Source organism: Nyctibius grandis, chromosome 2, assembly GCF_013368605.1.
Source record: "Nyctibius grandis isolate bNycGra1 chromosome 2, bNycGra1.pri, whole genome shotgun sequence".
NCBI lineage: Eukaryota > Metazoa > Chordata > Aves > Nyctibiiformes > Nyctibiidae > Nyctibius > Nyctibius grandis.
The window spans coordinates 67,483,871-67,511,098 of NC_090659.1; the positions used below are offsets into that span (position 1 = coordinate 67,483,871).

The window sequence follows — 27,228 nt, forward strand, 5'->3', positions numbered from 1 at the left end:
GTAAGAGCCCCAGTTTGTGACAGAAAACATTTTTTTTTTTGGTGACGGAAAGCACTTTTTAGAAAAAGAGAAAGAAAAAGTTGATCAGCGCATCCTGACTGGAAAAAGACAAGTGAAAGAAGGCTGGAAGCTATTCTTTCAAGATGAGGTTATGAAACCAAATTGATAAAATGGGTAACTGTGTGAGTACGCATGAAAAAAGCAAGGTCTTACCAGCTGGTCTCACAGAAGATGCAAGTTAGGACGAAGAGAGAGGCTTTCACGCAGTCATACTGACCTACTGCTACAGTACACATTAATGATCTACTAACACAAAATTGGTGAGTGTTGGTTATGAAAGAATGCTCATAGACTGGGCAGAAATGCATGTCCTTTGTACTGCTTACCATGAGAAAGTGATACTTAATTGCTACAGTTACATTAACAGAAAATTTTATTTTCAAATCGTTGGATTCGATGCCAAACTAAGAGAGGATAATGCTACCTGTTGACTTATGGGGCAACCTGGAAAAGATTGAGAGACAACATCTTATGCTTCATATTTACACTCAAATTAACTATGAATTCATTTTATGAATTGTTGTAGGGTATATTTATAAGGTGGAAATTAAGATACCATTTACCTTAATACTGACAGATTGAAGTTGGAGGGACTACAGGAAGTAAGAAAATAATTCTGGAGAATAAAACAAATAGAATGCCTCTTCTGAAAGTCATATACAGTTTTTTACGCATAGATTAAAACTTTTGTCATGATGGATCATAAACTGCAAAGTAGTTCTTGTGTCTATCAGAAAATTCTGTTTTATGAGTGAATTTCATGTCTTATACATGAGGACAGATAGAACTCTTCTACTGCATTACTGGAGACTTATCAAAAACAGGGTGCCTTTTTCTTGAGAAGATGAAACGTACAGAGATAAGCAGGGAAATAAAGACTGAAGTTTTAACCAATAATATTTTTGTGTGGTTATCAGAGGAATGTAATAATTAATCTTTTAATCATTCTGAAGATTGTGTGAAATCATAATATCTCATCTTTTCCAGCCTCAACCTGCCATTCTTGATCTGAATTACAAACAATAAGAAAGGAGATGATTTAATGAGCAACTTTGTCATCTTGCCATTTTGCCTTAGTCAAAGGCAAACGTCTAGTTTTGCCTCTAAACTAAAATGGAATAGACTTATGTTTCAACTACGCTAGCAACTGAGGCAAACGTGAATGGAAAAGTTAGGGCTATTTTAAAGCTAGAATCCCACCACCTTCACATTTTCATAGAGACATAATTAAATACACACTGTTAAGAAACAAACATTCATTTACCAAAAAATAAAATCCATGTTGTGAAGAAACACACATGTATGAAAAGAAGTCTAAAATTTGATAAATACTAAATTAAAGCCAAAAAGAAAGATTTCAGTCACAATGGCAATAGGTATGTTCTTATTATGAAGGAAAAAAAAAGTCAGCACGATTTAATCATACTCAATAAATAGGCACTTCAATAAAGTATATATTTACACTGGCTTTCTGAATGCTAGGGCATCACAAAGTAGTATGGCTTTATTACAATGGATGGAAGATGGCAGCTACTTAGAACCCGGTGCCAACATGGATTATAACAAATCCAGTGAGTATTTTGTTTTTCAATTATTCATAGAAAATTTAATCCTGATTAAGTATCCTTGGGCAGGAATTCATGGGTAGTTGATGACTGAAACCAACATTTATTTGAAATGCTTCTGTTAATTTAATCTGTGTATATGGCTTAATTATGATTGAATCCTCAATGTAACAGAAATGAATTATATCAGGATTAAAATTCTAGTACCACATCACCCATTCCATTTTCTTTGCCTTTTTTTTTTCTTTAAAAGATGCAAGCCTGCTGTTTTAATTACTTTATGTTGCTATGTCTTCTAAGCCTCAAATACTGTTTAGAACTTCATTACTGGATGAAATTTTTAGTTACATTTATTTGAAGAAAAAGGCAGATATAAACCCTATTTTCATTCCCATTAAAATTTTAACCAGTATAAACATTAGTTGCAAAAAAGGCTTTTCTTTTACATTAATAATAAAGGAAAGTTTCTCGCAGCCAGTTGTGGACATTTTACATGTGTTTTCTAGAGGACTCCCCCTCTTTTGGTTCCCCTTCTTTTATACTTATACATAAAATGCATTTTCTCTAAAGCATGAAAATTAAAGAACTTGTACTCATCGTTACGCATCACACCAATTTCACAACTGGCCTATTTCAGACTTGTTTGAGCTTGCAGATGTTTCAAGAACTGCATTTTATAAGATATTCAAACCTAGTATTGATATAAAGCAAGGACATTTTTTGTGGCTGTGAATGGGAGAGCAAAGATACATCGTACTTTTCTGTGATACAGTGCAGCACCACGTGCTATAAATAAACAATATTTATAAAATTATTCAAATTATGGATTTTTCCACGCCACAATACTTTTAACAGGTGGGACCTTGTCAGACGAAAGGTCTGTGAAGTGCTCTGATATTATCACTCAGTTTTCCAGTGAAACCAATGTATCACATACCTGTGACAAAAATACCTGTATATTTAGGTCATTATTGCACATTTATTACATAATGTATTCTTCCTAAACATCTCAGAAGTGATGTCGATTTTTATGTCCAGAGGATACTGTTAATGGCAATGTCACTGATGACAGTGAAGATACTTCCCAATATAGACTATGAGATAGAAAAAGTCTGTAGAGAATAACCATGGAGATGCACTGACAGAGGATAACACCTATGGTAACAATCTAGAGACAAAAAAGAGAGAAAAGGAAAAAGTGAAAAAAACCCAACAGCAAACAACCTAAAACAAATTTCTATAAGCATACTCTGTAAGTGCTTGAGGTTCAACTTTAAACCTTTTAATACTGCTGCAGTTACAAAAGATTTGAACATGAATCTCAAGTCCGGGATTCAGACTCTCACACCTGGCTGTTTTTAAATCAGTAGATAGCTCTGGGCAAGTCACAGAACCCTTCTGGCGGTCTCTGTTCTGGGGAATTTCAGACTTGCAATTCACCACCCATGCAGTTTCACAAGCAGAGGTAATGTTTAGATATTCTATTCTTACAACAAACAGAGTGGGGAAAAAAAAAAGCCCGAAAACACTTTGCACTAGCACAGTCATGGAACTGTGAGGATAGTGATTTACCAGTCTCACTTAGCCAGACCTCTTTTCAGTGCAAGTCTCTTCATCCGTAAAAGATGTGTAAGGCAGTATGTACCAAACACATAAAGGTAACTACCGTTTCTGAGAAAGCAAAAGTCTAAGTCTATGTACGTGAGAGTCTTTTAAAATAAATGTTTTTTCTTAAACAAATATAGTATTTATTGATCAGGCATTTCTTTATTATATTGAAGTGCATTTAAAGAAGAAAACACAGCTAAATTAACATAATGTAGGAGCTGCAGCTGCACACAATGGTTAAACTTGCCCAAACGCAAAAGCAGAGCAACTGTAATCTCCCTTCAGTAAGTTAAAAATCTCAAAATATTGCAAAAATTTTCTTGACTAATCCTACCTCTAGAGATTGGCCCCCTGCCCTGATGATGTTTTCATCAAGCAACAACAAAAAGTCTCTTCATTAGTAGCTCTAGAGGCATCTTTTTTCTCCCTAGATTTCTTTTTTTAAATCAAACGTGGTATTTCATTTAGTATATATTTTTAGTGGAACCCTTTTATTTCTCTTACATATCCTCTACACAAATAAAAGCTCAATTTCTGAAAATGCACAGATGGTTACAACCACAAAGAAAAGCAGCAAACTCTACCTTGGAATGAGGCAGTCAAACACCTGAGAACAACAATGCAGTTAATCTGAACATGGCAGGCTCCACACACTAGTTCTCTAGTTCCCAATATGTTTAAGCTAACGAGAAACCCAGTGAGTCCACCTTTGTTTTTAACTGTTTAGAGCTTACAAACCAAACTATGTATTTGAACAGATTTCTTAATCTAAAGAAAGGGTAATCAGTTCAGGTACAGGTTCCCTAACCTATTTAGCCTCATAAAGCTTTTAAAGGATGAAGACTAAAAAGCAAACAACAAAAAAAATCCACTGATTTATCTTTCTACCAGCTTTGTTAAAAGAATCCCCAAGGTGTTCTTAATTAAAAAACAAACAAGCAAACAATAAAACAAAACACCTCCTCTACATTTTCCTTTGACTTAACAATCCCCCCCCCCGCCCTTAACCTAGGAATGATTACCCTTAGATGATTCAAACCCTGTATGCCTTTGTAAAATATGACTCACATTAGCATCAATGAGAGCTGTGTGACTAAGACTTTTCAAGTTGCTTTGGGGTCATAAGATTAACAGCCTAAGAGCATGAGTTTGCTAACAAACACTGAACATGAAGAACAACTACTATTCAAATTCCATCTCTTTTATCTTGCCTGTACATACCTTTTCTCTTTGATATTCTCTGAATATTACAGAAATGGTTGCAAGACATGGGTGGCACAAAAACCAGAGAATGCAGGCCTGAAAGAGAAGATGAGTGTAAGTTATAAAATGACTACATGCCAGTTTAGAAGAAAGAGATGACAGTTAGAGGAACTGCATTTACATTTCTGTGTATTTTATGAACCCATTGTTTAATTTTCAATCAACAGAACGAAAACCACACAATGAAAGGTGGGATTTCTGTTTAAAAAAGCTCTATACTTCTTGTCAAATTAAAATGACTACTCCGAGTATGATGACAGGGTGCAATTTAATCAAATCAGACACTTAAACATTAGCTTTCTTATGGAGGAAAAGAGTTTAGTGCTTCAGTCAACTGCATGCCACAATTATATTTACAGCAGAAGGGATTAGTTTCCCTGACGTAACCCATACTTTGGCAAAGGTGATATAGAACTCCCTTTTCAGCGTGCTTCTCTCCACCATGATGATCTGGTAAAGACCAGCAGCCAGTGACAAAGCTAGGCAAACTCTGAGGCCAATGAGCAGTCCGCTTGCTAAGCCATGGTGTGAATGGTAGCTGTGGTGATTCGTATCTTCAAACTGCTCCCACATTAATAAAAAGGTCTGGAAAGGAACAACAGCAAAGCACATACAGAATAAACAAGGTTATGCTAAACCTCAATTAATCTTCCCATCACAGATTAAATTATCTGCACAACTGGTCCTGCTCCGCTCTGCTTGTTGGAGATCGCCATGTTACGCAAACCCCCCCTAGCCTGAACTGCTTTTTGGCACTACTATTACTCCAAGTGCAACTGGCAGGAACAGAGTCTCACTTCTTGCATTCTGTAACTTTTAGAAAGTTCGACAAGTTAAAGTTTCCTTTATTTTGGATAGAAAGAATGTGGCACCTTAGCAAAACACCCAAAATAACCATCTAGTTAAATAGTCGGCCTACTCAGCAGGAAGCCCACTGAAATGATTCCACAGAGCTACAGGGAGGTGTCTCCTTCCACTTGGGATCCACAACCTGTAAAGCTTGTTTCAAAGGTAGGTGACTACGCCTTTTCTTTCAAAATCCTAACAGGATTCACTTTTCTTTTTAAAGATGGGGAAGTAAGAGGGTGGTGCTGCTGCCCCTTTTATAAAATAGCCTAAAGGCTCAAGCATTCACCCAGGTTGAACTTGGATCTCCCACAATTCCCTTCTTTGCCTAAAGGATATCCAACTTGCATCTCCCACCTTCTTGGAGAGTGCCCCAACTGCCAGGCTATAGGCTGTTCTTGGGTGGGCCACTCTCCACCCCTTCTATTGAAGCTGTGCCATTGTGGAGAAAAGAATTCAACATCAGCTAGGTCAGAAACAGTGAGCAAGCCTGACTCTGCAGGCAACTGGCTTGGAAACCTCCTAGGGTCTAGAAAAGGGAGCGTCACGGGATCCAAGTGCCGTTCCAACATCTGGACAAACGCTCTAGCCAACAGATAACTGCACGAAAGACAGTAATCCTCCTTAACTCTCAGCACTGTACCCATTTGCTGCAGAATCCAATTCTGTAGGAGCACTGTGAGAAAGAGTATTGATAGATTCTCTAAGGAAAAACAGACTAAGAAGTGCCTAGCTTCTGAATCTTAGCTGGGTAGAAGGCAGGCGCCTACTTGTTGCATAAAAATTTGGTCTTGCTGAAGAACACCTTTTTAAGACTTTGGGAATGTTAACATTACAAATTAGAATATCCATAAAGTTTAGACTCTCCCAGCATCATGTAGCAGCTGAATGGCATTTTAAGACTTGAATATACACTGGAATCCAGTCCACCTACTGCACACATCTAACTAGCACTTAGGTTTCAGGTGTCTAACAAAGCAGGCTTTCTGAAGAAAGGTAGGCAAATTTGATTTATATGAGTGAGGTAGCTCTGAAGGCCTTCAGAAGCAGACATTGTATGCCTCAATTTAGAAATCTCAATTAGTCAGATTCCTTTCTGAACACATTCAAAAGCTCTCTCACTACATTAACTACATAAAGACAAAAAGGTTACTGAAATTAATTTTTTTTAATGTGTAATCCACCAGTATGTTCCAAAGATGGGTGTCCTTGAGTCTCATCAGTTGAGACAGGATCATTTTCGCTTAGAATATCCTTAGAGAGTACTCTCTCGCTTTTCCCCTCCCTCACCTAGGCCACGACACAGCAAGCATGACTGCTGTCATTTCAGTCACTCCTCAACTACCTGGATGGAAAATGGAAGGATGGGAGAGAGACAGATGGGAAGCATGCACATTTTGAACATCACTGATTACTAGTAAACAATCTGAGCAACATGCTTCAAATGTTCCCACCATAACACTCCATTTCTGGGTAACTCCAAGCAAATGTCTTCAAATGATCAAATTACTTGACTGAGAATTCTGTCAAGGAGTTAAGACTGAAATAAGACAGTGTTTGGTAAAGTTGTGTCTACAGCACTAGCTTTGTCATGCAATTAATCAATTCCTATCACAGAAGTTATTTCAGTCCAGGTAGAACATGTCCAGGCAACAAACAAGGGTTCTACTAGTTACGAAATCATTGCAGTCTTGTACAGAGCATTTTCCTTTCTGACATTTATACTTGGGAAGAGTCAAAGTATTTAACTTTGGGAGTATTTAACTCCCAAAGTATTTATGGGAGTCATACACTCGGAGACATACACTGTCCGAGAAAATTTAAAAAAACCTCCACCTACGTATAGAATCTTCCTGACAAAAGCATGCATCTGAGAGGAAGAAATGTAGGCTGACGGAGATGGAACTGTGATACTGCTTTAAGAAGAAACTTTAGGTACAGAATCACAGAATGTTAGGGATTGGAAGGGACCTCGAAAGATCATCTAGTCCAATCCCCCTGCTGGAGCAGGATTGCCTAGACCATATCACACAGGAACGCGTCCAGGCGGGTTTTGAATGTCTCCAGAGAAGGAGACTCCACAACCTCTCTGGGCAGCCTGTTCCAGTGTTCGGTCACCCTCACCGTAAAGAAGTTTCTCCTCATATTTAAGTGGAACCTCCTGTGTTCCAGCTTGCACCCATTGCCCCTTGTCCTGTCAAGGGATGTCACTGAGAAGAGCCTGGCTCCATCCTCATGACACTTGCCCTTTCCATATTTATAAACATTAATGAGGTCACCCCTCAGTCTCCTCTTCTCTAAGCTAAAGAGACCCAGCTCCCTCAGCCTCTCCTCATAAGGGAGATGTTCCACTCCCTTAATCATCTTCGTGGCTCTGCGCTGGACTCTCTCTAGCAGTTCCCTGTCCTTCTTGAACTGAGGGGCCCAGAACTGGACACAATATTCCAGATGCGGCCTCACCAGGACAGAGTAGAGGGGGAGGAGAACCTCTCTTGACCTGCTAACCACACCCCTTCTAATACACCCCAGGATGCCATTGGCCTTCTTGGCCACAAGGGCACACTGCTGGCTCATGGTCATCCTGTTGTCCACTAGGACCCCCAGGTCCCTTTCCCCTACGCTGCTCTCCAACAGCTCTGCCCCCAACTTGTACTGGTACATGGGGTTATTCTTGCCCAGATGCAGGACTCTACACTTGCCCTTGTTATATTTCATTCAATTTCTCCCCGCCCAACTCTCCAGCCTGTCCAGGTCTCTCTCAATGGCTGCGCAGCCTTCCGGTGTGTCAGCCACTCCTCCCAGTTTTGTGTCATCAGCGAACTTGCTGACAGTGCACTCTAATCCCTCATCCAAGTCATTAATGAATATATTGAATAGTACTGGTCCCAGTACCGACCCTTGAGGGACTCCGCTAGACACAGGCCTCCAACTGGACTCTGTCCCATTGACCACCACTCTCTGGCTTCTTTCCTTCAGCCAGTTCACAATCCACCTCACTACCCGATCATCCAGACCACACTTCCTCAGTTTAGCTGCGAGGATGCTGTGGGAGACCGTGTCAAACGCTTTACTGAAATCGAGATAGACCACATCCACAGCTTTACCATCATCTATCCACCGGGTTACATCCTCATAAAAGGCTATCAAGTTGGTTGAGCATGACTTCCCGTTGGTGAAGCCATGCTGAGTGCCCCTAATGATCCCCCTATCCTTGATGTGCCTAGAGACAGCATCAAGAACAAGTTGTTCCATCACCTTTCCGGGGATGGAGGTGAGGCTGACCGGCCTATAGTTACCCGGGTTCTCCTTCTTGCCCTTTTTGAAGACTGGAGTGACATTCGCTTTCCTCCAGTCCTCAGGCACCTCTCCCGTTGCCCACGACTTAGCAAAGATGATGGAGAGTGGCCTAGCAACGACTTCCGCCAGCTCCCTCAGCACCCGCGGGTGCATCCCATCAGGGCCCATGGATTTATGGATGTCCAGATTGCTTAATTGGTCCCTGACCCAGCCCTCATCTACCAAGACAGATTCCTCCTCTATCCTGACTTCTTCTGGGGCCTCAGGGGTCCGGGGCTCCTCAGGACAGCCTCCAGCAGTATAGACAGAGGCAAAGAAGGCATTCAGTAACTCTGCCTTCTTTTTATCCTCTGTCTCCAGGGCACCCACCTCATTCATCACTGGGCCTACATTGCCTCTAGTGTTGGCTTTACCTGCAATGTATTTGAAGAAGCCCTTTCTGTTGTCCTTGACCTCTCTTGCAAGGTTTAATTCCAAGGAGGCCTTAGCTTTCCTAATTGCCTCCCTACATCCTCTGACAACAGACTTATATTCCTCCCAAGTGGCCAGCCCCTCCTTCCATGATCTGTACACCCTCTTCTTCCACTTGAGTTTGCCCAGCAGTTCCCTGTTTAACCAGGCAGGTCTCCTGGTAGCCTTCCTTGACTTCCTACTTGTTGGGATGCTCTGATCTTGAGCTCGGAAGAAGCAGTCCTTGAATGCTAACCAACTATCTTGGGCCCCCTTACCTTCTAGTACCCTGTCCCATGGGATTTCCCCTAGCAATTGCTTGAAAAGGCCAAAGTTGGCCCTCCTGAAGTCCAGGGTTGTGATTCTGCTAGCTATTCTGTTCCTGCCACATGAGATCCTGAACTCTAGGATCTACCATCCTGGGATGTCTACCATCCTGAACTCATGGTAGATCCCATGGATAGCTTAACCTTGAAGAACAGAGCACACGAGGGTTTGAATTTTCCTTAACCTACACCAATAGTAACAGCAATGAAGGAAGCCACTTTCATGAGAAGATGACAAACAGCTGGAGTAAAGGAATTATGAGAACAAAGTTCAAATCCTCATGAGAAAATAGTGTCTGACAGCAGGGTATGCTCTGGACTAGCCCTTTAAAGAGTGTAAACAACACAGGAATCAGTTGATCAAAGACTGTGTGTAGTGACAGTAATGTAAGATCACAGAAGTCCAGCTTCCTTGTTTCATTAGATTATTCCAAAATAAGCAGAAGGCAGAGGCATTAGAGACAGAGATGGAACAGTCAGTGCAACACACTGGAAATTCGGACAAAGTAACTATGTGTCATTGCTCTTACTATGAGCTGGGACTGTTCTCACTCACCAGAGAAAAGCAGGATCCTGTAAAAGAGAGATCTGTGCTACAGAGTGTTTCTAGGTTACAACGGACTAGGTAATCTGTTCTCAATGAAGGAAGAGCTTTCATAGACAAGCATGATCTTGAAGTCAAAATCTCTTTGGCTGGCTATGCCTGAGAAATTAAGGTAAATAAGCCCTGAAGTCCCTTACCTTGACCACAGAAAAGCATATATCAGCTCACTTAGCTGCAATATCAGGAACAAGCTGAAAAAACACCCAGACACCAACCTGCTGAAGTGGATACCACAGACATTTTTTGTTGGCAGTGAACAGAACTATGTCTGAGCTCTGAGAAGAAATCAGGGGGGAAATCCTAATTTTTATCCAGAAGAACAACTCTGCTTGGGCTGTAGACAAAAGAACTGGATGAGCTAGGTAGCTGAAGAGCTGACTTGCACTAGTTATGTCCAACATTAAAGTCACAACTGCTTCTTCATAAAGTAAAGGACAATGACCATCTCCTTGTTTACAAAATACACTGTTCAAAATGCCTGACTTCACCTGCACATACTTCTGACCTATCTTGGTTCACAGGGGACACCAACCACTGTCCAGTACTGGTCTTCCTCTTCAAATGCTAGAACAATGTTTGCCACGGACATCATCCTGATGTTCCAGATATACAAGTTGAACTTCAATGTCCATACAATGAAGAACCAGACACCCTTCTTTTTTGTCATGAGGAAACAATTATGGTAGAACCCCTCCTACCCTTCGCTATGCCAACACTGACTTCATGGTAAGCCAAGATAATATATCAATCTCCAGTAAAGGCAGGTTCTCATGGGACAAATAATCTCTGAGAGGCAAGGGGGAAGCAAAAGGGAAATTAAAAGTAGTAGCAAGGCAAAATGGATTAACTAGCTGCTTCTAACCATATCCAGTACTTGGGTATCTGATGCCATGCAGTGCCAGTACATTAAAAAATGGTTTAGATCTAAGGTCAGAGGCAGAGCTCATTCTGAGCACACTTTTGGGGTGTACCTAAGAACCCCTGTGAAGCATGACATCTAATGCAATAAGATTCTATATAATTTTGGTCAGGTTCAAAGTGATGAGCTATCTTTCTAGAATCATTGCCTCCACTCCAATCAGCCCTGAAAGCTGAAACTGCTCAGGTCTATGTGATGGGAAAGGCCTGCCATCAATAAAGTTTTGAACAAGGCTTGTGTCTCAGCAGCAGAGAGTAGAATCTTTAATGAATACCAAGCGGCCTGGGAATCTTTTGTTCTGAGGCTGAAATCAAGAACAAGTTAAGGCAATGGGAGAAGCTGAATGGCTGACTTGTCCCTCCTTTGAGATGCTACTTCTTTGCAGCCACAAAGACCACAAGAGATTTGCTGACTAGAAGGCTGTGTCCACCCTACACTGATGGTAACCTGTAAGCACAGCCCAGAAAATTGCTGGTGTTTCTGAAAGAACAAAAAGAAAGAATCCATAGCATCAGTACAAAGAGGAGAAAAAACCCTGAAAATTTGCTGAGTAATTTGAACTAGTAGCAGGCAAACAGGGTCAGACAGTTTGCTAGTCAAAACTGCAGTTAAGTTGAAGAACAACATGTTTTCCCAGGCTGTCCACTTGCTTCACTTCCCTGAAGATGAGATGAGGACAGGTAGTGTAGAATGTCAATAAAATTAACACGGTTCAATCTCTGTATCTGCTGTGTTAGGGTAATGCATGTGGTTTTCAGCACCTTCCACAGCAAGTCCTCAGAACATCTCTGATTATCCACGTAAGTCTGTCCAACCTCTAGCATGGAAGGAAGCTGTCTCTCCCATAAGAATCTCTGGGAAAGAGCAGGACAGAAAGGAGGTTATTCTAGGTTTTTAATCATTGAAAGTGCTCATTGATTGCCCTGTTACAGCAGGTCCAACACCCACGTCAACTTAGACAAACCAGTGAATAACAGACTAATCCAGAGAATGAAGTCTTGAGCTCACCACTTTTGATAGAGGCGATGCGGTCTGGATCCTGCTCCCCTGAGCTCAACAGCCACATTCTGTATTAAGGAGAAGAAATCTGGAAGAAGGTATATTTTGTATGTACTGAACCATGAGATGGAAAACATCCTCTCCAGAAGGGGTGAGGATACTCTTGGTGTCAGGGAACTTTTGCTGGAGACAGTAGACAGTGAGACGGGGGTGCAAAACCACCCAAGCAATGACATAGTCTGATATCCATATTCTGTTCCTACAAGACTGCTACCATATCTGACATTCCCAACGGTACCAGCAAGAAAGATGTGGCACAGCTGTCCCTTCATGGGGAAAAGAAAGATAGTCAACTTTGTGCCAGTGCTCCAGTGGTGCTCAAAGAGCCAACACAAATGTGTAATGGACCAGCACTGGGGGAAGCAGCATATATGTATGATACATGGCACAATTTTTACCACAAGTAACAACCAAAAAAAGATCAAGCTGATGATACTGAGTGTCCTTTCTATGTATAGTAAAAAGGAAACAACAACAACAACAAACTTTCCAGTCACAAGTGACAGAGTACTAACACACCCATATGTATGTGCAAGGGGAGAGGCATGAATAAAATTAAATACTTTAGAAGTCTTCTTTACTACCAGCATGTAAAATTTCTGGTGCTAGATGGGTGTCAAAGTAAGGTGGAATGAACCTATCTTTAAATCTGAACAGTCCCATTGACCTTAATAGCCTTCAGTTTATATTCTTAATTAGCAAGAAACGTCAGCTCCCAGCTACTCTTAATGTTTTAGCAGTCCGCTTATTTAGTTTGGAAGCAGCACTAATTACAGATACTACTCAAATGGCACAAAATCGTCAGTATGATCTCTTCCTCATTACTGTCTCCAGTTTCTCCCTGCTCTTCTCTTTCTCAATGGCTTTCAGATTCTCTTGTCTTTATGCTGTGATTTAAAAAAATTTGTTTACAAAAGGCACCACCAGGGTTGGATGATCTCCATTACCATTTACTTTTAAGTTACTGGTTTACTTGACTTTCTAATTTACACTCATGGAAAAATATTTGAATGAAATTATGTGCCAGACCATTTGTATATTTGCAAGACCAATCCTGCACATGAACCTTTCAAAAATTCCCTTATATTGATTGAAAAGACCATTAAACATCCTATTTGAGTGGTTCTAAGAGGAGGACACTGAAGATTTCAATTTTTTTTTGGTGACAGAATTTCTCACAGCAGCTTTTCTCGTCTTTCCTCTCATGCTGCTTCTTGTCACCTCCCATGATGTAGTTCACAACCCCTCAGCTGTACCGATTACAGCTATTTATAGGACTACATTATAAATCAGATCAGTAAAATGACTGCGCTGAAATATCTTCCCCCCCCGCCACCCCTCCAATCTAGATCATTCCACTGATCTGGTTTACAGTATAATGCTACGAACAATTGGCACAACCAGGAGTTTGGAAAACTGTGGGAACTTCTTAAGTGGTTTTACTGCTGAACAAAAACATACTGTGGAGCTACACCTTAAATTGTTAAAGTAAAGAGAAGGTGTTGTTACTTATTAGACATACTGGATGCACATTATGCTGTGGGTTTTTTTCCAGTCTTCATACTCCTTCCATCATAAAATATTGAAATTAGTTGGTTCATGGTTCTGTCATACTTAATAGCAGTGGTATATTTCAGTATAAGAATGAACATAAAATACAAACCTGTGTAACAACAACTACTACAGCAATGCCAGTAGATGTTGGAGTGGAATCCCACTGAAGAGGTCTGCCATAAGATTTCTTCATTCTGCCTATTGTCCAACCCATACACAGACTCAACAATAAATACAGCATTTGTATCTGTGAGACTATGTCACACACTATTGAAAACAAAAGAAAAATAGAGTCACAACAAAAATAAAGTTTTTTCAAAAGCAAAGAGAAATGTTCTATACACCCACAAACGAAGGACGGATATTTATGCCTCTGTATCACCTTTAGTCATAATTTTGATGATAGTTTGACTAGCTGAGGCTGCTTTGCCACAAAATGTGGATATTTTGAGTAGCTTCCAGTGACCAAACTGATCACTGTCAGCTTTCCTCTAGTTATGCTGCAGTTCTGCAACAACACGGGCACAGCGCCACATCCTTCCAAATCCCACTCTTGTGTCAAAGTTGTCTAGGGTCAGGAGTCCATCTGCATAAACAGACTTATAAACGCTAAAGAACTAAAATCACATGTATGTCAATCACACTGCAAATACGAAACATGATGAAATCAACTCCTTTCTTTGCTCTGAAAAACTTTTGTTCAAAAATCAGACAGTTGCATTGTACTTTAACTGCACTTTGTCTTAAGGATGCAGTAGCTTGCAACAGAAAGCACATTTAGGACAAATTCCCCTCTCAGATACTTAAAGGGGAAAATATAATGAATAACTCTTAACACAAACCTCATTTGGAGCAACAACTTGCCTGTGTTTCATTTTATTAAATGCAAACTACCTTTGCCTCATTTTGCTATGTCCATTTTTTTTTTTCTCTGTTTGGGAACAATTAACACATACTCCATAAAGTTACATTCTTAATCAGCGCCTCAAACCTGTGTTTGAAGCTGTATCTGAATAAAGAAAACTTCAAGCTAGAATATATTAAAGCCTTTACTTGTAAGCCTTGCTGAAGTACTACTGACAGTAGAAAGAACTGAAGATTTCTTTCTGGGTGATTGTCAGCTTTAGACCTCGTAAGTTTTTGACCGAAACTTATCAAACAATTTTTAAATTGGTGTTTGGACTTGAGAGCAAATTGGCTCATTGTACTGGCATAGCAGAGATGCAGAAAAGAAATTGATTCTTATATTGTGTACGTTGCAAATGTGGTTCAGAAACTAGAGATTGGGCACTACACACAACAGTGCTTTCTTTTTCACTTGATTAATATTTTAGTTCAATTACATTTGTTCCTTATTTGTAATTTTCTCTTACACTATCAGGGACAAGAAAAATATTCCTATGTCACAAAAGCAAACCTCTATTTCTGTACAACTGGACTGTATTATAAAAGATTAATGCACTTCCACATTTACTAACAATATTGGCACAGAAAATGTTGCCACTAATACGCACACAAGGGAGGTGTGTCAAATGAAGATCAGCTACAATACTTCCCTGACACTCAGCTATATTAGCAAAATATGGATATAAAACAGACTTCAACATGTTATTCCTGGGATATATTTACTATTCTCACAGTTTATATGCTTAAATGCTTGTTAATGTATTCAGAGACTTTTGCTATTTAAGAAATATCAAGACCTTTTACTAAATAGAAACTTTCTCATTCTTTAATAAAACGAACTTGCACTGAATTTGGGCAAAATGATCTTGGAATTATTTTACAATGCTAGCTATGGAGACATAGTACTCACTGGAAAAAATTGTTACGTGAACTCAAGGCATGCCAAACCAGTGTCACAAATCCAAGCTAGAGAAATGACTGAACAAATCTGGATGTTCTAGAGAGCATTTTATTTTCTGTCACTCCTTAAGATAACTTGCCTTATAAGTTATAGCCAGATATCATCTCTCAATCACATCTTGGATATAGATATTGCTCTGCTTCAGTGTGGCAACAATTCAAATAGATTCCCAGACAAAATAGTATAAGACAAAAATTCAATACTGGTTTTAATTTTTGACATCTCATAGATCTTACCAGAAAATAAGAAGGTTGAGAGAAATTTCTAAAATTACCCAGGGTCAGTGTAAAGTCACATGCTACTGAGCTGATACCACATTTGTTTGATTTCATTACAATTTATCTTTTTTGGCTGTTCAACAGGCATAATATTCTTAGACTTTTCACATTTTGATCTTATCAGAAGTTAAAAGATCATTATTCATGATGCTTTTGAGTGCCAGCACTATTTGTGTGATTTATGCGACTAAGGCAATAAATTAGACAAAAGGTCAGGTCTTTACACATGGTAAAGACTAAATGATGGTAGGAAAAGAATTATTGCTCAGGATAGTATCTGAACAGGTTTCTAGAAAGAAATTCTGGCCTCACTGAAGTCAATGGAAATTTTACCATTTACTTTTAACTTGGATTTCTGTTCTGATATAGGAAAAATGGTAGCACCTTCCATTTTCAAACTATACTACTTGCTATCAGCCATTCTTCAGAATTGTAATTGACACTGAAGCTTTCCACATTTCTATTACTTCTGCTCTTTTACTGTTTTGGGAACCATGAATCTTAAAAACAGTAGGAAAGGAAAACTCTCTTAGCTGAATTCAGCTATTGATTAAGAAATATTATTTTATTCTTAACAACCTTTGCTTTAAACAAATAAAAGTGGGCTCTTCACTATAATACATACACAGAAAATCTAACATGCAGCTCTGAAGTTCTGGCTGGGTAGTTAACACTGGGTTTCTCACTGTGGAGGAGAATACCTCCGTATTCTCTATTTAATTTCATTTCAGGAGACGAGAGGGAAAGTTTAATAATACAGTTGCTGAAGAGGCTGCAAAGAGCTACTAACTCAAATGGTTAAAACAAGAAAGAAGCAATTACTGTGGTGCCAAGTGCCATCAAGAGGCTGTTCATTCCAACTGCAAGCTTCTAAATGAACTCTAAGAAGGGAAATATTTTTCTATATAGGCTGTTATTCTCCAACGCTATCTCACTACCACTGTATTACTTTCTTGGGGTGCTTCCAGCCAATCAAAAGGCAATGTATTTACTTAGAAAGAACTCCCCAATGCTTCAAATGTGAACTACAGAAAAAAAACCCAACAATGTTTAACCCTGAAGAATCCAGCAGGTGCAAATTAGAGCATTTTGGGAAGGGATGTTATAAGAATTCGGTTCCATTGAGAACTCAGAATAGCTATACAGAGTGGAGAAAAATGCTTTGTTAACATAAATTTTTTATATAAGCATTTTTTGCATCATTCTAATCATATCACTTGTGCTGTAAAACACTTACTTTTTCATTGTAATCAATGTTAAATTTGCTAGTGAAATGACACACTCCATAAAATGTGATTGTTTCCTAAAAAGCTTCACTACTCTAGATCATGCAAACTCCACAAAACCCTTCAACGTATTGAAACATTTACTGATGTGATAGACAGTATTTAAGTGTTTGTAGGATGGAATCTTCAGACGAGAAAATCCTTTAAAAAAATCCTAACCAATATCACAATTGTATAGCTTCAAATACAGTTATTGTAAACATCCAGAATAAAACCTCTTTTTCAGAAGAGCAACTTCTAGTATTTTATATTAAAAATCCAGTGGTATGGTCCAAGATAATAGTACAGTCCAACAACAGCATTCGCTAATGTATCAGACAGATTAATGTGCAGAAATATGTTAGAAACAGTAGACAAGCATACTCACATTCTGCCAGACTTCCCATAAAAGGTGCTCCTATTCCATCTCTAGAATAACTGATAAAAGAATAAAATATGATATTTTTTAAGTGAGTGAGCCTTAAATGTGTGTTCTCTTTTAAAGTACATTTATGCAATGACATAGTTCTAAAAAGTCAGTCCTATGTTTTGTCACAATCACCGCAAGAAAGATCATGTACTGATCTTTACAACACAATGTTCTTCAAGTCTTAAGACTGAAAGCAAAAATAAGCAAAGATACCTTGAGAAATGCAGGTAGTTGGCAAAAGCTGAACCAGCCTGCAACAGTAATGCAATTGTCAACACCTTTAATACAGTATGCATAGGTCCACGCTTCTTAAGTGTTTGCCACAGGGACTGCGCATATATGCAAGCAGTTACGAAATATGCTAGGACAAGCAGGAAAAAGAATTCATGTAATCCTGTGAAAAAAGAAATACAGCTTAGTTTTTATAAAGAAATGTTGCTACTAGCAGTAAATAACTAAAACAAAATATGTTTTTTATATAATCACTGGGAAGTACTTGGTAACTGTCACCCAAAACTGGTAGTACAGATAAGATTACTAAATCCTAGCCTATTTTATCCAAGAAAGTCAGCGACTTTGCTCATAGAGCTGATTATTATTTGATCTGACAAAGTATTTTTTATTCAGCAATATCTTTTCTAAGTGTAGGAGAAATTCTGTTCAAACACAAATAGCTTTGCAGCAACTACTGAAATAGTATAAAGTGGCATATAGTTTCTTGATAAACAGAAAATAAGTGTAGCCCATTTGATCAGTCAGAAACATATTTACTAAAGGACTCATTTTTAGCTCTTTTTTTTTCTTTAATTTTTAAAGGCAGAACCTGGGACGAGAGGAACCCAGAACAGACTTCTGTAGAATCTATTTAACCACTGGGTGTCACTCTTCCTCCACATAAAGTATTTAGTCCAAAAAGCACAGCTGACCAAGACAGAAAACTTTTTAGATAAAGAAAAATAGCACTGAGAACAATAACAAGTTCATAGAGTGGAATTTATTTTTGCACCAATCTGAAGAAATGCCCAAAGTTTTTGATATTATTTACAAAACAGAAGTCCTCTAATTTTCAGTCTGGCAGTAGTCTGGTAAAATGCTTCCCTGAAGACCTGGATCCTGGAAATCTTTTCTGTTGTCCAGAAGCTTTGGAACCCATCATATGAGCTCCCACAGGGTCAAAGCCAGTGAGCTATAAGCAAAAACGGGTAAATAGAAATTTCTCACAAACAACTTAGGTTTTTCTTCTCCAGCCTTCCTTGAAACCAAGTGGTGCCCACAGAATCAGATTCTGAACAATGTTTTCCTCCAGCAGTAAAACAATTCTGCTAAAAAATTCAACCAGCCCACTCAGAGATTAGAAACAGAGCAATTATACACATCTCAATATCTAAGTTGAAAAACATTAAAACTGGATGAGTTCTGAATAGTCGCTAGTACTGTAACTTCTATGGCTAAAATTAATCAGCTTGGACACATACACAGTGAAATGGGAGAAAAAAGAGCATAAGGTAATAAAGACTCATAAAACAAAAATTTCCAGACCACTCTGCTTCTCTTGTATACCTATAAAAAAGCATGATTTATGACTGACAAAAATATGCATTTTAGATCAAATCTCTTATTCTTCCTTTCACTCTTTATCTTTCTGCTTCAAAAGACACCACTGAAGCTGGCAAGGATTCTGTAGATAAATTATTTCTCACCATGACGAGTGGGTAAACACGGAGAACTCTTTAAGAAAATCAACTAGCTTTTAATAAACACTAAAACATTTAGGATAGAAAGCGCCTTCCAACCAAAGACAGATTGTGGATGATTGGCTTGAAACCAAAAGGATTTAAGAGAAAGTTGCACTGAAATACAACTATAAAAAAAAACCAGAACGGTAATTTTCAACCTGCCTTTTTTAAGTTTCCTGACTTTCAAGTAACCTAGAGTTGACAGAGAAAATAAAACATATGTACCTTAATTTGAAATATCTAACTTCAAAGACCTTCAAAATGCTGTCTACCTTGTCAGCTACCCTTAGAAGTCCAACACTGCACTGGTACCATGTCTTCCATAAAAAAACATACCATATAAAATGATAAAAGGTTACTTGCTAGGGATCAGAAGCCAGGCCTCCTCCTCTCTCAAGGCAAACATCTTAAACACAAGGTCACAGTCTCAAGTTCTTTCCTATACTTTCCTTATAGTCCATTTATTTTTGAGATCTCCTGTGTTAGGCCACAACTTCAGTAACTAAAATGAAGGGTGACCTAACTAGAACCATCTGGAACTATGTAGGTTTTAGTTGCCCGAGTGAAAGAACCAAGAATGAAGCTTTTCTTTGATGCCCTAATGTTCTATGTTACACATCTCTATGGAAAAAGGACAAAAATTATTCCCCAAAGATGCATTTAAAAAAAAAGAGAGAGAGAAGAAATCCTCATCAGTTCTTTGAAAGCAGACACAGGCATGTAACTTCAGAATCCATGGCAGTGTTGCAGGCTTTAATTCTGAATAAACAGAGGTATTCCTCTGCAATCGTGGAAGACATGGCATGTGAAGCTCATCCTGTTTCCTACTTGTCAGCTCTAAATACATGAATCCAACACACTTCTACACCTCCTTGCTCGGCATGCAAGCTGTTCAGTTCTGCTTCCAAGCGCTTAAAGTCTTCCCACAAAATTAATACAGAGCTGAGATGCCTCTCTAGGGAGGTCTGCACACCACTTCTAAGGGCCACATGATATCTTATAGCTGCTTTGCCCCTTGATTTAGCAAAAGAATGCTACGTCTGCTTTTTGAGAATAAGTAAATTAACCTAGAATTCACTTCTGGATACAAAATTCACCAAACAAAAACTGTCAACTAAGTTCGTAGCACAAGTAAGAAGTTAAAGAGACAGGTAGGTCAACTTATAAGCCTTGAAAGACACATGATTAACAGTGCTACTTTCTTACAGATTCTGCTAAATGTTTCAGTGAATATTCTCTTCCTTTCAAAAAGGGAGCTGCCTTTGTTCTCTCTATATCCCCTTGAGCCCAAGAATGACAGTAGGGCACATGATTCTTAGCATAGCAATTAGGCTTATTCTGGGTATGTAGGTTAAATCTGTATATGAAGGCAGACTTAAGCCTGTCGGGCTCTTCCCTTACAACAGACCTAGGTTAGTAATGTGTTGGTAAAGCCTCCCAGAGCAGTGAAGCTAAGCAATGCAATGAAGCATACATTAAATTGGTTTGGATTATCCAAAGCATATAGTTTTATGTAGGCATTTCTTCAGCTGCTGTCTTGAGTCACTTCTAGAAGCTTTTCTTTGCAGGTTTAAAGATTTAAAATTGCATTTCTTAAATAAAATAAAATCAGGACTGACAAATATCTCATCTAAACTGTGGCATGTGACTAAGATATTTAGCCCCAAACATTGAACTGAAATTGTATTGGTGAAATGTTATATCGTGCATGTACTCGTGTTGCACCGGATCAAATTTTACACAGCTAAGGAATGTCACTAATTAAATAAGCAAATTCATTAAAATCAGGGATCAAATTTACATTCAAGCAGAAGCTTACAACTTCAACAGGGGAAAATACCTATTAGCAAAGATGTCAACACTCTCTTTCCTTGTGCATCTATGCTTCCAGTTAGGCAAGTTTTGGAAAGTCATTTTAGAGAAAGGGAAGGATTTTTCTGTAATGCCAGAAAATGAATTAAAGTTTACTCTCCGTGAGAAAGTAGAATCTGAAATATAAGTGACTGCTATCCATTCCCCAGTGCCACACTTTTCCAAGCATAGTAAGTACTGATTTGTTTGGGTGATCAGATCCTTAACTTACAAATCTAATTTTAAGAAAAAAAATCTTACCAGATTCCCCTGCGCTAAAGTGATCTAATGGATTCCCTTCTGCATCTGGGTTTAGTAAGACCATTTCAAACTGAATATCCTCGGTTTCAGAATTATTCTCCTCGCAGGTAAACTTGTCTACATAAAACACATACCATGTTTCTGGATAAGGAATCTGGGACACTGTCAGATTTTGCTCTGTGTGGTTCACAGTCACTTTGGAAGAAAACAAACAAAAAAAGGAGTAAATACTTAATTAGTTTGTTTTTAGAAAACTAATCTCTGACTGAAGATGAAATTTAAATCCACAACATCACATACAGGTTATAAACTACATACAGTACAAAGCAGTCTTTGTTTTGAAATCTAGCCATAACACCAGAGGCCACACTTCCATCCTTGCCTTTTGTTTCAAAGAGGTGCAGGCAAAGGTTGGTGAGGATATGTACCGCATTCCATCTCTCAGCTTTCGGTTTCGCTGGCAGGGCTCCCTTGTGCCAGAAGCCAGTAACTGCAAACTGTGTCTCTTATGCTTAGCACATTTCCATCCTCCAACAGATACCTCTGCTGTAGGAAAAATACTTTTGTGAAATTTATTCTACTCTGTTTTCAAAGACATTTAGAGCACTGAACAGGAACAGCCACACATGAGATTGGTAAACAATAGTGTGCATGCTTTCAAGGTGCAATTTAGCCTCTTTTACAGCATCTTCCCCAAACCGTAATAGACCGAATTTCAATTAACAGCTAAGGGCAGAGACCATTCTTTAATAAAATTGCATATTTCAAATCAGTTTACATTTAAAACCAACTATGTAAGAGACTGAAGTTTCATCGGCTCATTGATCTTTACCACTATTTTTCCTAAAAGCAACTATCAATGAATGCACGATCTCTTCAAAATAAACACTTGCTGAAAATGAAATCTGTAGCTCTGTATGTTTGGGTGAAACTATAAGAATAGTAAATACTGTTACACTGATTACTGCACTTGAGTGCTAATCAGCTCAACCATAAATGAAAGTCACCTCTGTAGAAGAAATAACAATATGACGACTGGATTGTAGATTAATTCACCTTAATAGTTTAAGATGACAATGGCTAAGGATGAAGAAAGAGAAAAATTTCATAAAAATTCTACAAAACGAGCTATTTCTGTTTTTTATGCAAAGGCCTTTCTAGATGAAAAAGGTGCAAATATACATACAAAACAACCCTTAGCAAACTCATTATTCCTAAATATTTTGTAGACAAAATTTAGAACTAATTCCTAACTTGAAGCCTACCTGTGAAAAACATTTATGTAATTTATACAAACTTGTTTCAACTTCAACAAGTTATTTTCCATTCTCTGAAGGCGTGAACTGATCAACATCAGGATCCAGGAAGAAATGTATGATGTGTCTCTCTGCAGCAATTGTCATTAAGTACAAATTCAGACAACACATGAACCAGAAAAAAAAAAGAGTGTTCTAACACAGGCAATTTCTCTTGTGTAGCTAATGGTAAGTATGCATTCCACTCTGGAGCTACATATCTTACCAATCAAGTATGCAAAGTGAAACATCTCCCTTCAAAAAAAAGAGATTTTTAAAAACACAGTTTTAAGATTTCATATGGTGTTTAATCCAAACGAAAGGTTGTTACTCTAGGGATTCTGGCTGCACAAAGGAAATGTATTTAAAAAAAGAAGCTGTATTCACTTAAGATATATTTGAATGAAGTTTCTACTATTAATTTAATTTCTTAAAGGAAAATTTATGCTTTAAGTAGGTTTTGTAATATTACAATCAATAAATGGTGCAAAAATGATTATGTCAGTATGTTTGTCTTCCAGTTACATAACTGAATGCTTCAATGTTTTACTGTTCTTTTAAATTTAGATGGACACTCAAGCTAAGCTTTATCCTGATTAGCTCATCTTTGATACTGTACTAAAAATTTTCTGACATGTTTTGTACATCAAAGTGTGACAGGTTTGTGTTATCATGAAAATACCCTTTTATTTTTGTTTTCTCATCTTTGAAAAATGCCATTTCCATGGAATTGGAGAACAGGAGCCTCCTGACAAATAAGAAATGTTCCTCCATAAACAAAAGACAACAAGATAACCTGTATATTCTGTACTGGTATAATTAGCAGCTCAAATATTAAAAACCTTTGAATGGGAGATTCAGTGATGAATACCAAATCACAAAATTAAAGGGTAAAAGAATATTAAAAGATAATGCAAGCAAGTTATAAAGTAACATAGCATAACCCAGATTAATTTTCACAGATGACCTTACAGAGGGGGTGTCGGGGGGAAGCTAATGTTTATGAGGTTGTGAAGGGGAAAAAAAAAAGGTACGGAAAAAAAAAGGTTTTCAGGCACAAAATTACCCTTTTACTGTGTACTTGGGCTACATACTCCGACCTTATAAGTATTCACTTCTAGAAGCAACTGCAGCAGGCTCCATCAGTTTGCCTCTAGTTTTTTTCATTCCACTGCAATAAAAGTCACAATTCAAAGTGTACATTTGACTGTCTCAAACATTTACATTCTCTAAGTTTTTCAGTTGCATCTTACGATGGTATTCTTTGTAAACTCTTTCACATACTCAACACAACCTTTTTTTATGGAAAAGTTTGAGATTAAAAAGAAGAAAGAAAAAAGAGACTTTTACTCCAAGCAGAGTTAAAAAAACCTCTGCACTGAATGAGTAAATGAAAACTTCAGCCAAACGTGTATCCTTTCTGAGTTGTGTACAAGTGAGAACATGAGACTAGAACTAGTCATAAAGTTTGGCTGTTTGCATTAAAGTAATTTGTCAAGGATTGTTCATTTTCCAGCAGTATACTAAATATAACTCACAAACAAAGTCTTCTGAAGTGATGCAAACAAAGCAATTACATTTCCTTGTAATCATTTTTAATTACAGAAGGCCAAAGTCCTGCTTTTACTTAAGATGATGCAAAGTCCAAATTCACTGAAATAAATATTCTAAATACACAGATAACAGGGTTCTAGATACACAGATAACTTAATTCCTAAGGGGAAAAAAGTAGCAACTCACTTGTCAGTTGAGCTTTAGAGAACTTCTCTGTACAGCTGTAATCCTGGATACTGTTCTGAAGCTTCTGCCATTCCTGTGCTTGAAACAGGTGAAGTCTAGCTTCTTTTGTCACAGCTACTGCTACGTTCTTGATTCTGACACACAGAACAGCATGGTCACCTTGATATTTAAAAAATAAAATCAACTACTCCGCCTTGATGTCAGTTGCAAACAAAAAGCTAGATTTTTTATAAGTAGCAGCACTAAAGCTTCACTTCATTTCTTAAACTTTTACCACTACTTCTCATAAAATTCTTTACACCTTTCAAAAACAATTCCCATACATCTCATTAACACAATACTGCATGCACGATTCTCTATGACGGTACTTAAACAAACCTTCACTGTAACCCAAATGTCATTAACCTTCTCTACTACAAACAGCCTTGCATTGCCTTCCCTCCCCTCTCTCTCTTTTTTTTAAAACAGACGTCCAGATAACCTTTTTTTTCCCTTCCACCCCAAAATTTATTTTCTCGAGTTCAAGTAAAGACACTGCCTCAATCAGTCTCAATAATTTGTTCAAAGTCCAGTATTTTATGACCTTTGTAGCATGATTATGAGCATTATAGGGTAGGCTCTTGAGTCTAATACCAGAATAACTTATGTAAATGGACCTTCATGTTATGGACTGATTAGAGCTAAAATACTTAATTATAGATGACAGATGTCAAATTGATACAAAGAAAATCAAACTCCAAAAGTGTTCTCTAATGTGTCAGTCTACCTACAGTCTGCATCTTGACACAGAGAAATGTTTTAGCTATTTTAGAACTAGCTAATTTAACACAATTTATCTTGTCTGGGTAATTCTACAATCCTCAAACTTATTTTGATAAATTCTTTCGTTATATATTGCCATAGACTTTTTTAATGTAACAGTATCCTAAATTAAACGACAGGATTTAATGGAGAATAAAAATCATTCAGTACTGCAAGAGTACACATTCATTCCAATTTAAGCAAGCTTTGTATGTTTTTCAAACTGTCAGAGCAATCTCCTTTCTCACCTAACCTAGGCACCAGCTGCATGTGAGTCAATAGACTACTACCAGCTTCAAATAAGGCTTTGCCAGGAAGGTTTGCCTGTTCGGAGCCAGCTGCAATATAGCGGTCCTGCAATGAACCCTCTAAAAAGATGATTTCCTGGGATCTGTAAAATGTTATATGGACTACAGTTGACCTAAGTTGCTAATAAAAGATTTTGAAAAATTAACAGAAGGCTGTAAACAAAGCCCACACGGCTTCACTAAGACCCAAAATATGTATAGTTGTGGGTACTCATGCAGAAAGAGGAATATTTCTAAGGAAATATGCAACATCAATTTGTAGAATAAATTATATCTGAACACCTAAACCACTCATCTTAAATCTTAATGTCCTTTTCTCAGATTTAAGCACTGCACTTTTTTTTTTTCTTTAGATCTATTTAGAGTGCTTCCACAATTATCTTCTAGGACAGTGATAATTAACTGCTTTGAAGTCACTCCACAAGCTATCCTCACCCTATCTATTATCTCTCGTTCAGTGCTGGAAGGTCACAATCCAGCTTTTCTTGGCTTATGTCACATCTTTCTTCATCCCACTAGATTTTTTTTTTTTCTTGCAAACATTTTTGTTTTCCTCTCGCACTACTCCTCCAGCCTGGGAGGAAGCCTGTGTAAGCATTATCTTCAGGGTTGGCTTTCAAAGCATTCTGCAGAACTCTTCTGCCATGAAGCTAACTGAGAAAGAAAATAGTTTAAGCTACCGAAATGCTGAGCGTGTAGGCAAAGCATGCTGTCTGGCACAGCCTCGTTGGATATGGCACCCACTATGCTTGCATATATCTCTTTTTGCAAAGTAAAACTTCTGTAGCAAGAACCTGTATTTCTGCAGTGGCTGTTGTAACAGGATTCTAGCCCATTGCCAGGCCGCTTAACTAACAGTCAGGAATTATTACCAACAAGGAGTTAATAACACAGGGAAGAAAAGCCATTGGGAATAATCAGGTGAAAATTTACATTCTGATGCACAGTGATGCTAAAACCACCCAGTGACGTGAGACAGACAGGTGCAGCATTAAGCACCGCTCTCACTCAGCGCGGTTCCAGGAGGGCAGGAGAGATGCGTGTGAGGGTTAAGCCGCCTCTGCTCTCCCGGACACCCCCCAGCCACGTCAGGGAGCGGGACTCGAAGGCGGGCGCAGCGCCGAGCGCCCGCGACAGCACCGCGCCACGCGCCGATAAGCCGTGTGCGTGGTACGGCGGGCGGCTTCCAACTCCTGTTCCCACTGCCTGGGTGCAGCGGGCTCCCGCTCCCGGCCCGGCTTCCCCCTAGGTTGCTCACCGCCCGCACAGCGGATCAGCCCCGCCGCACAGCCCGGCGCAGGGAGGGCTGCCGGGCTGACCCCGTCGCCGCTCCCCGCGCCCCTCAGGCTGCCGCCCTAACGGCTCCTGCCGCGCGCCGCGCTGAGGCGCCCCAACGGCTCCCCTCCCCCGCTTCAGGACGGCGGACAGGGACGGCGCGGCCGGGCCGCGGAGTGCTCCCCGCCGCGCTCCCCTCCCCTCCCCTCCCCTCCCCTCCCCTCCCCTCCCCTCCCCTCCCCTCCCCTCCCCTCCCCTCCCTCGGGCACCCACCGTGGAACTGGAACCGCGCCACGGGCCGCCAGGGCTCCAGCCGTGCGGCGGCGCTGGCAAAACCGCCCCGCAGCGTCCTGCCGCCGGCACCCGACCAGACGGCGGCGCACAGCAGCCACAGCAGCCGCCACCGCATCCCCGGCACCCGCCGGCGGCCACAGCTACCGCCCCACCCGGCCCCGGGCTCGCGCCGCCGCACCACGTGACACCCGCCCCCCCGCTCCAGGTTACCGGCGGGCGCGGGGCAGGCGAGGGCGGGGGCAGGAGAGGAGAGAGAACCAATAGGAGCCGTGCGCG

The 27,228-nt window shown here is 39.4% G+C and overlaps 1 protein-coding gene across 1 annotated transcript; it reads right to left on the reverse strand.

The window, feature by feature from the left end:
• Positions 1 to 1,446: 1,446 nt before the first annotated feature.
• On the reverse strand, positions 1,447 to 27,067 carry GPR180 (G protein-coupled receptor 180). Its single transcript, XM_068425471.1, has 9 exons — positions 26,932 to 27,067; positions 24,275 to 24,433; positions 21,240 to 21,434; positions 17,605 to 17,785; positions 17,350 to 17,399; positions 13,661 to 13,818; positions 4,890 to 5,081; positions 4,455 to 4,532; positions 1,447 to 2,793 (listed from the first exon to the last, which is right to left on the reverse strand). Exons 1-9 carry the CDS (start codon positions 27,065 to 27,067, stop codon positions 2,635 to 2,637), a joined length of 1,308 nt encoding a protein of 435 aa, XP_068281572.1. The 3' UTR covers positions 1,447 to 2,634.
• Positions 27,068 to 27,228: the final 161 nt, after the last annotated feature.